The sequence below is a fragment of the Pleurodeles waltl genome, chromosome 4_1 (assembly GCF_031143425.1).
Source record: "Pleurodeles waltl isolate 20211129_DDA chromosome 4_1, aPleWal1.hap1.20221129, whole genome shotgun sequence".
Lineage (NCBI taxonomy): Eukaryota > Metazoa > Chordata > Amphibia > Caudata > Salamandridae > Pleurodeles > Pleurodeles waltl.
Genome location: NC_090442.1, coordinates 329986196 through 330001220, shown reverse-complemented (window position 1 = coordinate 330001220; position 15025 = coordinate 329986196). Strand labels below are relative to the sequence as shown.

At 41.8% G+C, this 15025-nt stretch overlaps 1 protein-coding gene across 2 annotated transcripts in view; it reads right to left on the bottom strand.

The window, feature by feature from the left end:
* Positions 1–11029: 11029 nt before the first annotated feature.
* Positions 11030–15025, bottom strand: part of CD9 (CD9 molecule) — a 239894-nt gene continuing 235898 nt past the window's right edge. For both annotated transcript variants that reach the window (XM_069228443.1, XM_069228442.1), the window contains exon 8: positions 11030–11428. In XM_069228443.1, coding sequence (XP_069084544.1) covers positions 11363–11428 — 66 coding nt within the window. In that variant the 3' untranslated portion in view covers positions 11030–11362. The remainder of the gene's footprint in view (positions 11429–15025) is intronic.

Here is a 15025-nt window from a genome sequence, read left to right as displayed (position 1 = left end):
GATCACACCATATAGGAAGACAGAATGCAGAGCACTACTGGATGCGCTATGGCATTGAGGAAGGGGAAAACAGCATGCACTAAACCTGACACACAACCCAATCCCCCCTACCTGCAGATGTCACAATTGACCCACAACCTGACATGAAACCAGCTAAGCCTAAAATAACCACATAGATTTTGACCTCAGCACACAAAGTTGTTATAGATGTTTTTTTTCCTTTTTCCTTCTCCTGTTCTTTTGTTAAGGTTAACTAATATAAAAATCATATCTGCTTTTATCCCCCATTAACCAAAACGCAATAACCGGATATTTGCGACAGTAAAAATGTTATCCCAATAAAAGTTGCGACTGTGTTGAAAAACTGAATAATTACAGAAGTACTATGTATTATATGCAGTATAACCATGTTGTCATTGTACCAACATCGTTTAATAATGTGAATACTACAGACTAAAATATATGTTGTACTGAAACGAACCCCAACTATGTCAAAATGTAAAGATTTAACAAAAACCTAGTACACAGATTTATGAAAAAAATAAAAATAAAGCTGAGATTATCTGAACCCTCAGTTGGAGACCTTCAAAATAGGGTCAAGATTTGCAAAACGTGTAACATCACTATAACCAGGATGTGGAATTCCTATTGTCTGATGCCCATGACATATTGTTTGGGGTCAAGGGCAACACCTTTTCATGTTTAGTTTGTCCTTGGGACAAGTAGGCCCAACCCTCTGCATCACAAACCCTTTGGTTGCCAGTTTACAATGAAGGGAACTGTCTGCAGTGGAGGTAATATGTGTGCCCATATGTGGATGCTGTTTGAACTTGCATTTATGGTCCATTACTGAAAAACCTTCATTGTTAGGGTGAGCACTGTAAATAAACGTTTTAAGGTCCCACTGCACTGCTGAAAGTGGTTCCAGTAAAAAAAAAAAAGTGTACACGTTTGAAAAGTTTAATAAAATGAGTATAATGCTCTCAGAATGCTCTCTGATTAGAGGTAAATGTTTGCAGAAGAGTGATGATTCTTTGCTTTCAAAATAAAATGTTCAGACAAACATGCACGTAGGATAAATCACGCTGCCCTACAATGAAATTTTAGGTGCTATTTCTTTGAAGCGTCATCCAGTAAAACGTGTTGATGCATGCTAGTATTTCCCAAAAATATTCCTAATGGAAAATCAGTGTAACCATTTTCAACAAGATTATAAAATAAACAAGTACTGGCAAATCCAGCCAATCTGACATTTTTTGCGAGTCTTGATTTCGTCAATGTGTGTCTTGTTTTGACATGGCTTTCAAAACACATTGTTGTGGGAGCTGCCAAGCCCTCACCATTGTAACAAACACTGGTAAATAGAAAAAAAGGTTTTTGGTCTCCCACAAGCACACATTGCCACCAGTGGTGTAAAAATAGCCCTCGGCCCCCCTCCAGGGGGCCCCCTCAGCACAGCACCTGCCCTGAGTGAGTCTGGAGGGGGGCCCTCCATGTACTTTGCAATGGGGGCTTCCAGTTTTGTTACCCCACTGATTGCCACGGTAGTTCCTGGCACTGCACAAAACTACTTTGTGTGCAGATATTCTCTTTGTGGAAGAGCAGAATGCGATCACTCACAGTAAAGCCAGCCGGTAGAGAGAAATAAAAGTTTAATAAAACAAAATGTCTTTGTTAACGATAGACCTAATTAGGGACCCAAGTCTTAAAGTCACAAAACTGCACCTATGGTATTGAATTTGTGGCTTTCATAAATTCACAAGAGCTTACAGAAGTAGACCAGAAAAATTGTACTCCTAGAAAATTTATGGGAAAAGATTAGAGAAGAGCAGGTGAAAATCCTTAAAACATGCAAGTTAGTAGGTTTCCAGACTCAAAGACATTCCAGCCCTGGAACTATTGCTTCCTGCTTCCTCCAGCCCCAGTATGTAGATCTGTAGAAAGGTGGCAAAATAAGGAAATTGCTATGGTAGGGATTGAAATTGCAAGTATTCAAGCCCTGCTATAGTATTAGCCCTGGTATAATCAGAGAGGCTAGTATCAGAGCTCTTACAGAATGAGATTGCTGCCATAATTTGTCACCGCACTACATGACAACAAACGGACAAGTAGATTTTTTTTACAGGGCAAGTAGATTTAAGAAGCAACCAGTCCCATGGACAAGTAGGTATTTTATTAAATACCACACCTCTGCTATAACATTACTATAACATCTCAAACAATTAATTTTCAGTATTAAGCACAGGCATAGTTATCATTCAGAATTATTAGATGATTTATATACTTTGAGAAACAACCATCATAAAAACATATGTTACTGCAAGAAAAGTGGCAGCAATATAGTAACAATAGGCAAATACTGTAGTATTTACCATCAATGCAATCATCGAGTCATAGGGTACAGACACATATTTAAATGCTGTTACACAGACTAAAATGTAGGGACGTTATCAAAGCAAGCATTTGCCATAACATAGGAAAGAGAAATGTATACAATCTAATCAGAAGACTCTTAGGTTGGAAATTATCCTGTCAAATTAATATTACCATTTAAGGATCAGAATTAAAAACAGATCTACACATTATGGCACATATTTATGGAACGTTAGCATCGCTTTAGCGCTAAAGCAGCACTAACTTAACTCCATATGCATATTTTGACACTAGACCTGTCTAGCATCAAAATATTGTAGTTAGAGCCATTTCTAGGATGCGCCAACCCACCTTGCATCAGAGATGCAAGGTAGGCGTTCCCTTCCAAAAAATTATGCTAGCCCCCCCCCCCCGACGCTGAAACGACGTGCAACTAGGAGGCGGGCCTAAATAATGACACTGTCAGATTAGCTTCATTTTTTAATGCCTGGTCAAACCAGGCGTTAAAGTGCAGGTAGGCCCATTTCAATGGGAAAACACCATGGAATGGGCACACAGATGCCAACCCAACCCCCAGCATCACCATCACCCACACCACAGGGACACTACAGGAGGAGGGAGCCCATCCCAGGTAACTTGCAGGTAAGTGTATGTGTGTGGTGTGCCACAGGGGACCCCCTGCCTGGTACTGGGTATACTGGGCTTGCCTTGGGGACACTGGTCCCCTGTGGTGGACATTGGGGTAGTGGTAATGATTCCTGTCTATACTTAAACAGGAGTCCTTTTTTGGCTGCTTGTGTGTCAAACAAATGACGCTAGGCTGACTAGGGGCAGAATTTTTGTCACTAATCAGCATACTGTCATTTTTGACCCACTAGTGCCATTTCCCCTAATGCCATCCCTCAAAAAATACCATCTTTTTTCTGAGACGCTAGCCATTCCTTTGCGCCATTCCTTTGCGCCATCGTGCGTCATTATTTAAATATGGCACACGGATGCCATTAGCTCGCGTTAGAAAAAATGATGCACAACTATGCGCCATTTTTCATAAATATGGGCCTATGTTTTGCCACCATCTTTTCGGCTTAGCGCTGGGAAACCCTAAATGGACGCTTTACAAAATTAAAAATCCAATCAAATTATGTGTCTAAAGGAAACACAAGAATACGGAGGATAAGGAAACTGGGAATATAAATACCATATAATAAAGCAATGTCTGTTGTCATCGTGAGGCAACATCCAGAGACTAAATCTAGAAACTTGAATCAATCTACTTTTGGGGGAACCTAACTAAGAAATGAACCTTCAGCTAATGGTCCACTGTCAATGCTTCCTCCATTTCCTCTATATTTACAGTCTGGAGAAGCCCAGTCTTTGTTACATTGACAGTTCTTGTTGTTGTTACAGACTCCATTCCCACTACACTTTTCCTGTATGCTACAATCGTAATCCAGGACTGATATGTCAACACACATTCTGTTCACACAAACCATCCCAACTGCACATTTTGCGCCATCTTCCACTACTCCAAAATCTCTTGTTCCATAGTTGTAGTGATAGTCTACACCCAAACACCAGTTATATAAACACACATGCGCACTGTGCTCTGTTCAGCCCTGCACTGTGCTGCCAGGCTGAAGGGAGCAGGCACAGGCTCCCAGTCTCCAAGCAGCATCAGGACTAACGCAGGGCAGGCTGGGAGCCTGTGCCTGCCGCACCAGCAAGACGGAAAGAGGCAGAGGAGCGGTGTGGCGGCAAAGGATAAGTTTTTTTTTATTTTTTTCGTATTTAATTCTCCCCCTGAATGCCCCCGACCCCATACGTGCGCGCGCATGTGCCACCCCACCCCTTTCAGTTAGCGCGACCCGTGACTGGCTTTTACAGTAGCAGAGGGAAAGTCTGGCACTGTGGTGTTCGCATTAGAAGTTCAGCTTGTCTCAGCCGCCAACAAGGGTGATCCTGAAAGCTGTTTGCACGTACCTATAATTTTCTCCATGCATTTGGAACACTTAGCCATAAAGCAAGTCTTAGCTGCAAAGCCCTGTATACTCCTCTGCCCCGGCCCCTCCCTTGCCTCAATTTTCATGGGAACTAATACACCCTTTACAATCAGAAGCCCTTCTCTGCCTGGCTTCCCAATCTCCCCCCCCCCATCAGCCAGAGGAGGACAAACATATTTAAAGATTAATAATACATACCATGTTACATCTCCCTAATGCAGTGAGCCTAGATGTAACTTTTTGCCTCTGTTCCCCAGGTTGTTGATGTGTACTGGACTCTGTTTTGGTTACTCTGGGCACTTTACCACTACTATCCAGTACTAAAGTGCAAGTGCTCCTATGTAAAATGTATATGTAATTGGATTTCCATGATTGGCATATTTGATTTACTGGTAAGTCCCTAGTACTGTACACTAAAGGTGCCCAGGGCCTGTAAATCAAATGCTACTAGTGGACCTGCAGCAGTGATTGTGCCACCCACATTAGCAGCCCTGTAAACATGGCTCAGACATGCCACTGCAGTGTCTAAGTGTGCAGTTTTAAACTGCCAATTCGACTTGGCAAGTGTACCCACTTGCCAGGCCTAAATCCTTCATTTTCTTACATGTAAGACACCCCTAAGGTAGACCCATGGGTAGGGTGCAGTGTATGGGTAAGGTAGGACATATACTAATGTGTTTTATCCTGCCAAATTCGTTTTTCCCTGTTGCAAGGCCGATCTCTCCCTCAAAGGTTAACATGGAGGTTGCCTTAACATATGATTAAAGTGTAAATTCCCTTTGGGATCAGATAGACATGTGCAGTTTGGGGTCTCTGAACTCACAATTAAAAAATACATATTTTATTAAAGTTGGTTTTGAGATTGTGTTTAAAAATGCCACTTTTAGAAAGTGGGCATTTTCTTGCTTAAACCATTCTGTGATTGCCTGTTTGTGGATACCCTGTCTGGGTTAATTTAACAGTTGGGATGTTTGCACCTCTCTAGACAGTGATACAAAGGGAGCTGGGGTGTAGCCTGCATATTCTGATAAGCCATCTGTGCTAGGAGGGAGGGGAGGAGTGGTCACTTACACCTGCAAGGGCTGTACCTGCCCTCACACAATGCAGTCTCCAGCCCCTGGTGTGTGTCTGGGGCCTGGTCCGAGCAAGGCAGGATCTCACAAACAAGAGAGACATTCCTTTGAAGTAGGCCTACTTCAAATGTAGAAATGGGTATAAGAGCACCCAAACCCCTAAAAATTTGATCACTTCTGGAAATCAAGAGGAACCTCTGCCTGGAGAAGAGATGAAGAGTAGTGCTGCCCTGCCAGTGACTGTGCTCTGTGGAGCTATCCTGCAGTTGCTGCTTCTGCCTGTGCAAGGGGACAAAGACTGGATTTTGTTGTGCATTCCTGCTTGTGAAGAAATCTCCAAGGGCTTGTCCTGAGCTTGCCTCCTGTTGTTGAAGTCTCAGGGCTATCCAAGACTTCCTCTGCCAGTACCTGGACTCTCTGCTGAGACTCCTGCCCTGCCAAATGGTACCCTATCCAGTTCCAAGGCTCTTGAGAGGTGAAGCTGGCAGACCAAGACTGAAAATCAATGCACAGACCGCTGTGCGGGGAAAATTTCCACGCACCTTCCAAGAAGCGGCTGAGAAATGACGCACCGCCAGCCTCACGGCTGAAATCTACACTCCAACTGCAATGCAGCTGGAAGATCGACGCATGCAGCTGGAGAAACAACACGCAACACTTGCCGACGGAGGCTAATGTTGCAACGCACATAGCGCGTTTTTTCTGATACTGTGCGGCAGGATTTTCGATGCAAACCTCGCTGGGTGCAGAAAAAAAACCCAAAGCCTGTCTGGACCCGAGGTGCCTGTCTGGATCGACGCATCACTCTCCTGCGGAGAGGAAAAATTACGCACGCCGACCCGGCAAGGAATGATGCACGGTCTCCCTTGCAAGTGAGAAATTGACGCATCGCTGGCCTTTTCCGACGCACACTCGCCCATGCGGTGTTATTTTGATGCAACCCAGGTACTTTTTCACGCTAACAGCGTTAGCACTGTTTTCTAAGGATTTAAGAATCTTTTTGCTTTTTAATTCATAACCTGACTTGTGTATGGTGGGTTTTTGTTGTTTTGGTCTTGTTTAGATAAATATTACCTATTTTTCTAAACCTGTGTTGTGTCATTTTGTAGTGTTTTAGAAGTTACTGTGTGTGTTGGTACAAATACTATGCACCTAGACTCTGAAGTTAAGCCACCCTGCTTGTGCCAAGCTACCAAGGGGTGAGCGGGGGTTAGCGGAGGGTGATTCTCCTTTACCCTGACTAGAGTGAGGGTCCTTGCTTGGACAGGGGGTAACTTGACTGCCAACCAAAGACCCCATTTCTAACACTAGACATCCACCCTACTAAGTAAAATAGGTTTAAATCTACTTTTACTACTTGAGGCAACTAAAAGGACTAAAAATGTTTCTTTTAAATAACTAGGAGGAAGAGCTCTAAATGGCCTCGCAGAGGCTTGTTTGGAAATGTGCAAGAGACATTAGATTAATATGAAAACCGATTTTGCTTTGTTCTGTTTTACTAGCTCAGCATCTGCCAAAGATATGGCCTCTTTGCTGTGTTTGCACTTGTCATTGTGTGGAGTGGGCTCCTGGGGAATTTTTCCACCAGGCACTTGTCCATGTGCTGCTGTGGTTGATATAAAGTGCATCGTCCCAGCACACCTCAACGCTCTAGTCCATGTTCATTGATGACCGCCTTTACTCAAAGCACTTCAAAGCTGACAGGAATTTGACAAGCGTTTACTAGAAATCGAGCTATTAGCAGAAACCTCCTCCAAGTCCATATGGGGGATATCTGTTGGCGCCATATGCTCACCTGGACACAAGCCTGCAGAATGTATATCCACATTTGGCATTTTTCAAGAGAACTGTGTGTTAAGGTTTTTAAGCATTTATTTAGGGTACAAGTGTGGCGTGGTAGCAGGCAAATGAGTTTTCAGCGCTTCTATGTCGTCCCTCTTTAGACATGCATGCTTCGCCCATTCCTCTGTGCCAGTTTAAGAGCCCTGACCAGCCCTTCTGATCAAGCACACTACTGAATGCTTTTGAGGCGAGTGGAGAATAAACCATCTTGCCATTCATCCATTTGGGCTAGATACAGTGTGTAAAGTGGGCAAAAAGTATACCTATTATTCAGTCTCAGAGACCTGCCTGTTTGTGCCATGTACGTTATTGCATTATGTGCAAGGATGTGCTCAGGTAACTGGTCACACAGAGGAGCTGCAGCATGGCACCCTGTGGTGATTTGAATGTGAGTGTCTTCTTGGTTGGTGCCTTTGGTTTGCACATTTTCCTCGTGTTCTCAAAGTGCGCTGAAGATTGTGAAATATGCTACAATGACTCCGGAAGCTTGTGTTAGGGATGGGACTGCTGTCCCAAAAACCAGCTGTTCATTCCCTGGGTCACAGATGATCCCTGAGGTAGGTGGCTTCTTCAGGCAGGTCCAGTGTGTGAGTGTTACAGTTATCAGACTAGTGAAGTCCAGCCAGTCACAGCTCAGAACTGGTTTCTTTTGCTTTTATTAATCCATGGAAATGAATGTGTTTTGCTCTCTCCGTGCAGCACTGTTTTAACAGTGTATTTAGAGTATTTTTCTGTTAAGTATGGCTCCTATGGACAGCAGAGTTGATTTTCATAAAGGACTTCAGTCTTGCTTATTTTTCACTAATGCTTGTGCTTCTTCCTTTGTAATTTTAACATGATCTCTAATCTATTACCTTCTCTTCCTGTGCAAAATGCCTCACTTTGCTGAAAGAGGTGTCATAAATCCATTCAGGTGCAATGTTTTCCCTCACAGCACTCTGCAGTCATGAGCTTAAGCCCCACCCCCTTGTCTTCAGTGTCCCTTCTTTTAACTTGTTTCCACTTCTATGCTATATTACGATTAGGGGAGATTCTTAGCCCCTTGTAGTGGCTAACTTCATTTCACTTCCTGCTGTGATTATTCTGGTAAGCTGTCTGTTCTCAGTGACAAATTATTTTCCGAAGCAGCTGCCAAGTTCAATGTTATAAAACAATTACCTGTTAAAGTAAACTTAGAACACCTCAAATCCTCTTTACTTTATTTCCTTGGAATGGCCCTAGAAGATGATACTCTTCTTGTGTCCTAGCAAGTTTCCTGTTGCTGAACATAAAAAGAATTGGCAAAGCCTAAGTGCGACACCTATTGGCTTTGCCAATGCTCATTAGGGTTGAACGCGCAAGTGCTCTGTCCCTGTTGTAATCCCTATGTGGGCTTTTGTTGGTTTGTGGACTTGCCTTTTAAAATTTGCTTGATTTCAGTAGTGAAAGGCATGTATACGTCTTGCCTTTTCCAGTGCTTAGCCCTCCGAGAGCACCGGTAAACTACTGAAAACATATGAGGCTTCATGTTTTCCATATGGTTTCTTGACTACTTTTTCTCTCTATTTTGTAGACAGCAGATCTCGCTGGGCAGTAATCGAGCGTTTTTCATGACAAAGAGTCTAATTCTATTGTTTATCCTAGCCTCCTTCACGAATTCAAGGTTTTACACAATGCGATTGCGTTTTTTTAATTTTTATTATTATGCAAAGGCGAAACCGGACTGGTCTTTTTGTTCTGATTAGTCAACTTCGCTCAAGTCTGTTCCAGTGGGGGTTGATGTGTCTTTATGGTGCTGCAACCCATTTACACCCATAAACACTTTTTCAACCAAAGTATTGTAGACCAGGATCGTATCTTAGTCCCTTATAGATTATTCATTTGTTTTAGCGCCATGAAACCTCCGAGGTAATATGCACTCAAATACAGTTAACATAACATCAAATGGTTTTACTGAGCTTGACTCATTGAAGTATCATCTGCGAGGGACCAGCCTCTGGTATCCTGAACTGATTACATATAAAAATGGTCATTGCCTCCATTTCATGTGTGATGCCTGAATCACCCATTACTCGTAAGTCACCAGTTGCAAAGCCTGCAATTCTGTATTTCACAGCAACTTCCCTTCTTTTTATCCTCTACGGAATTGGCATGGATGTGATAAAGCTCAATTTAAGCAAATCCTAAAAACAGGATTATGTTAAAGAACACTATGTAAGCTCTTTAGTATCATGTTTCCTAGTGCAAAACAAAGAGCCAATGTACAGGTTTGTTCAATACCTTTCCATTTGTGTTTTTTTAATTTTGTTTTTAAGAAGAACTAGATAGATCAGACACCAGGAGGGTTGGTGGCTTTTTAATTTGCAAAGCTTTGTTCACCAGTTGGAATAATATGCTTACATACGTCTTCAGCCTCAAAGAATTAAGTTAAATTTTTAGGTCCCAGCACGCAAGCGCTCTGGCCTGTTGCAATCCATCTGTGGGCTTTTAACCATGCCTACCGCACGCCCATCACTATCACTCGTTCATAGGCTTGCCTTTAAAAAATTCTTAATCATTGGTAAATGCTTTACGTTTGTCCCTAGTTGGGGCAGTTTTGTTACCACCTTGGCCATCGACCCCCGCTACATGGATAATTGCACGTTTGCCGATACGTTTGACTGCAAGCGGACTTCTTTTTCTGTGTGTCTCTCCTTTGCGCTCATGGCAGCTGTGGCGCTCTGAATCAGGTTGCTTATGTCAACTGTTTTACTTTTCATTTTCAATTTATGTGGCAAGAAAAGTCCAGTTTGGAATTTGCAACGCTAATAGCTGTAACTCAAGCAAACGTGAGACCCATTGGATTGCAAATGCTTGTTTTTCTTTAACAGTCAGAAGGAGGCAAGAGAGCACAACAGCCTGAGCCAAAAGACAGTTGTTCACTGTAGACACATGAGACAGGAGGATGACTGGAAAGACGTACATTTGATCAGATAGCGCTAAGGTGCCTGAGTTTATGGAGGATCAACAACTGGGGCTAATGTTTCATATACAGCCTGTTGTGTCGCACCCAGTTTTTCTTTAACATTAATAATTTCATTGTTTATTGCCCCCATGGCATTGGTTAAAAAGATAGTAATGGGGTTAGGCTGTGGCCCGAACTTGAAGTCTGTGAAATCTATTTAATCTTGCCTAGGACGTACTGCGCCTGTTGCATACCTTAAGAAAGTTGAACACAGGAGCCAAAGAGATGGCCCAGCCCATTGTCTGATTGGCTCAGACGATCCCAGTCTTGGACTGGTCTTCGCTGCGGGAGTTGCAGGTGCACTAAACAGCACTAATGACCTAGTCTCCTGTGATGGGTAAATAGTGTTGCATTATGGACGTCGAAGTCCTATGGTCAAAAGTCACCACCAAATATGAAGAGAGTAATTTGGGAGCGGAGGTGCTCAATGTGACAGCAGAATACAGTCGCTCAGAGTGAAATAAGCCAATGGCGGAAGTTGGCTGACCCATTGTCTTAGGGGTGGCTGAAAGTACACACACACACACACACATTTTAGTAAAATCAAGGAGGTGCATAGTGCTTACTGATTTTGAAAAGGACATAAAGAAGCACTGTGGAGTTCATTGCTTCATGCAGCAGTTGAAAAGATAAACAGGCTTACAAGTTGTCGTCATTTACTGTCAATTAACCACAGTATTACAGTGCATTTACCTAAATTTTTATGTGCTCTGAAAATCATCCCCTCCTTCCGTGAATGAAAAAGAAAACAAAGGATGTAAACTGTAATTTTTATTTAGTACCAAAGTTTCCAACATAAGTTGCATTGTGATTAAAAAAAATTTTTTTTTTTAGAAAGCAAACATTTAGATTTAACTGGAGACAAATTATTTTATGTACAGTACATGTCTTGACGCATGAACATAATGCTTGTATGCTACGTCAATCAATATTTTCTCCCTTATACATTTAAACGTAAAAGCAAACTGAAAAAGTTATACAACGCAATTAAAAATGTAACAAAAATATAGAACGTTTTAGAAACATTTTACGATAACTGAAATTAGTGCCAACATTTTGGCAATTCCTATGCTGCCACAGTTATAAATCAATTAAACCATTTCTCTGTTGTTGCGGATTGCACAGCACAGGACCATGCTGAAGATCATTCCAAAAATCTGCAAAAGAAAGAACCATTTTAAAGAAAAAAATACTGTTATATTTTAATGTAGGCTGTCTCCAAACTACATTCAACAATATTTCCCCCAAAATAGTTATAGCAATTGTTCTAATTCACTAGGTCTCTAAACCTGGTATGTAAAATGGGCTACTTCTGTCGCTGAAGTTTGGGAAGGGCAGATGATTCACCTCTGTTTGAGTTTAATTTTTAGAGACCAAAGTTTACATTTTATATAATTTCAGAAACTTAATTTACTTTATTACATATGTGCACTTGATCATGTGTTTTTTCACCAGGAAACATGGTCTCATTTCAGAGTTATAAACGTCACTTTTTACAGTTGCATTACAATTTGAACAATACAGAATGTGTTTACAAATGTGAAACTTGATATCTTGGTGGATATTCATACTGTATTTTGGCTGTTGTCAGTTGGTTTTAGGGTCTGTTGGACAGTTTTTACTGTTGACTTCTCTGCTATAACCACAAGTACTGCCTGCAGCGAGCACAAATAATTGCAGTCTCTCATGCATTGCAAAAACATTACATATTTTGTACTGACAAGTTAAAAAATGGATTGCTTTAAGCTTTCCGATTCGCCAAAATCGGACACTTACTTTAGGACGATTGTGGATTCCAGTCCGACTCTGGTACTACACGTTGCATGAATAAACACTCATGATGGAGGCAGGGTGGAGCCCCATATCAATGCATATCCAATACTAAAGCATACTTTTCTTTTTTAGAACATGGAACAAATTATTTTTACGTTATAAATATAGTACATCAACAAATGTTTGATATCCAGGAGTTCAATCTGTATAGACCAAACAGGTTTTCTACTTCAATCGGGACCCATCAACTGAAAAAGCTAAAATATATATATATGGAAAATGTTACTTACATTTTGTACATCTGTTTTTGGCATGTAATGCTGCAAATTCACATGCTTTGCATAAGTTCGCCATCTAGTGTTGGGCTCGGAGTGTTACAAGTTTTTCTTTGAAGAAGCTTTTTTCGAATCATGAGATGGAGTGACTCCTCCTTTTGGTGATAGTGCGCATGGGCATAGAGTCCTTTGTTAAATTGTTTTCCCGCAGGAGGGTGAAGTAAGGAGTAAAGAAATGTATATGTACATATCTATAGTAAGAAAAGATGTCCATGCAATGTATATACATATTTACATAAAGAAAGAACAACGGCTACAGGCTTACGGGGAAGAGGGAGGGCGTATGTGAATCTGCAGCACTACATGCCACGAACAGATGTACACTTGTTAAGTGACATTTTCCGTTCAATGGCATGTGTAGCTGCAGATAAGCATGCTTTGCATAGACTGCAATGCAGAGCCCTCCTAAAATAAGCGGTGGCTAGCCTGTAGGAGTTGGAGTAGTTTGAACTAGTGTTTTAAGCACTGCTTGACCAACATTTGCTTGTTGGCGAGATAGCACATCCACACAGTAGTGTTTAGTAAAGGTGTGTGGTGTAGGCCATGTGGCTGCTGTGCATAGGTCTTCCATTGGTATATTTCCTAAGAATGCCATGGAAGCTCCGTTCTTTCCAGTAAAATGTGCTTTAGGGGTTACTAATAGTTGCCGATTAGCTTTAAGATAGCAAGTTTGAACACACTTTACATTCCATCTAACTAATCCTTGTTTTGAAATAGGATTACCCTTATGAGGCTGCTGAAAAGCCACAAAAGGTTTAGATTTTCTGAAATCTTTTGTTCTATCTATAGAATACATGAGAGCTCTTTTAACATCAAGAGTGTGCAGAGCTCTTTCAGCAACTGAATCTGGCTGTGGAAAGAAGACTGGCAATTCCACTGACTGATATGAAATGGTGAAACCACTTTAGGTAGGAATTTTGGATTTGTCCTGAGCACTATTTTGTGTCTGTATATTTGGAAGAAAGGCTCTTCTAAAGTGAATGCTTGAATTTCACTAACTCTTAAGGAAGTAATTACTACTAGGAAGGCAACTCTCCATGAAAGAAATTGAAGAGCGTAAGAATGCATGGGTTCAAATGGTGGACCCGTCAGCCTTGCGAGCACAATGCTAAGATTCCAGGTAGGAGATGGTGGATCTCTAGGTGGAATAACTCTTAAGGCCTTCCATAAAAGCCTTTATAACATGAATTCTAAACGGAGAAGTAATCTGTCTGTTTTGAAGATATGCAGACATTGCTGTTAAATTAATTTTAACAGATGAATATGCAATATTTGCTTTTTGTAAATAAAGCAAATAGACAATATCCTGTACTGATGCTTTAAGTGGATCAATGTTTTTGGGTTGACAGCAATATACAAAACATTTCAAATTAGCTGCATAGTACATTCTGGTTGTAGGTTTACGTGCTTCCTTTAGAATGTCCATACACCCTGATGGAAGCTGTAGATATCCAAATTCTATGACCTCCGGAGCCAAATCGCCAGGTTGAGCATGCTGGGATTGGGATGCCTGATCTGACCTTTGTTTTGAATCAATAGGTGTGGTCTGTTTGGGAGCTTGTGATGTGGAACTACAGATAGATCCAACAGTCTTGTGTGCCAGTGCTGACGTGCCCACGTGGGAGCTATGAGTAACATAGTGAGGTAGGTGTGACGGATCTTGTTTACCAGAAATGGAATTAGCAGGAGAGGGGGGGGGGGGGGGGGGGGGGGGCGGAGAGAAAGCATAAGCAAATATCCCTGACCAATTGACCCATAGATCATTGCTCTTGGATCGGGGTTGTTGGTACCTGGATGCGAAGTTTGGGCATTTGCGTTTTCACTTGATGTGTAAAGGTCTATGTCTGGTGTTCCCCACATGTGAAAATACTATTGAATTACTTGTGGGTCAATCTCCCATTCGTGTATTTGTTGCTGTGTCCTGCTTAAGAGGTCTGCTAGTTGGTTGAGTATCTCTGGGATATACTCTGCTAGTAGTTGAATGCGATTGTGAATTGCCCACTTCCAAATTGTCTGTGCTAGAAAGGACAATTGTGATGAGTGTCCCCCCCACTGATTTTGCAAATAATACATTGTCGTCATGTTGCCTGTTCTTATTAACACTGTCTTGTGTATGATCTGTGGCTGGAATGCTTTGAGTGCTAAGAACACTGCTAGCAATTCCAAGTGGTTTACGTGGTAAGTCTGCTGGATTGAGTCCCATTCTCCCTGTATAGTCAGATTGTTGAGATGGGCTCCTCAAACTGTCATTGATGCATCTGTGGTGATTATGGTCTGTGGCACAGGGTCCTGAAATGGCCGCCCGTTTGATAAGTTGGTGTGATTCCACCATTGCAGAAAATTGTAGGTTTGGTGGTCCAACAACACTAGATCATGAAGTTGACCCTGTGCCCGAGACCATTTTTGTGAGAGACACTGTTGCAGGGGTCTCATGTTTGGATGTGCATTGGGTACTATTGCTAGGCACAATGCCATCATTCCCAATAGTTTCATAATAAACCTTACTGAATAAGTTTGATTGAATTGTAGTTGGGATATGAGACTACGCAACGCATTAATTCTTTGTGGATTTGGGTAAGCTAATGTTGACTGGGTGTTCAGAATTGCTCCTAGATATGGTTGAATTTGTGTTGGCTGAAGGTGAGA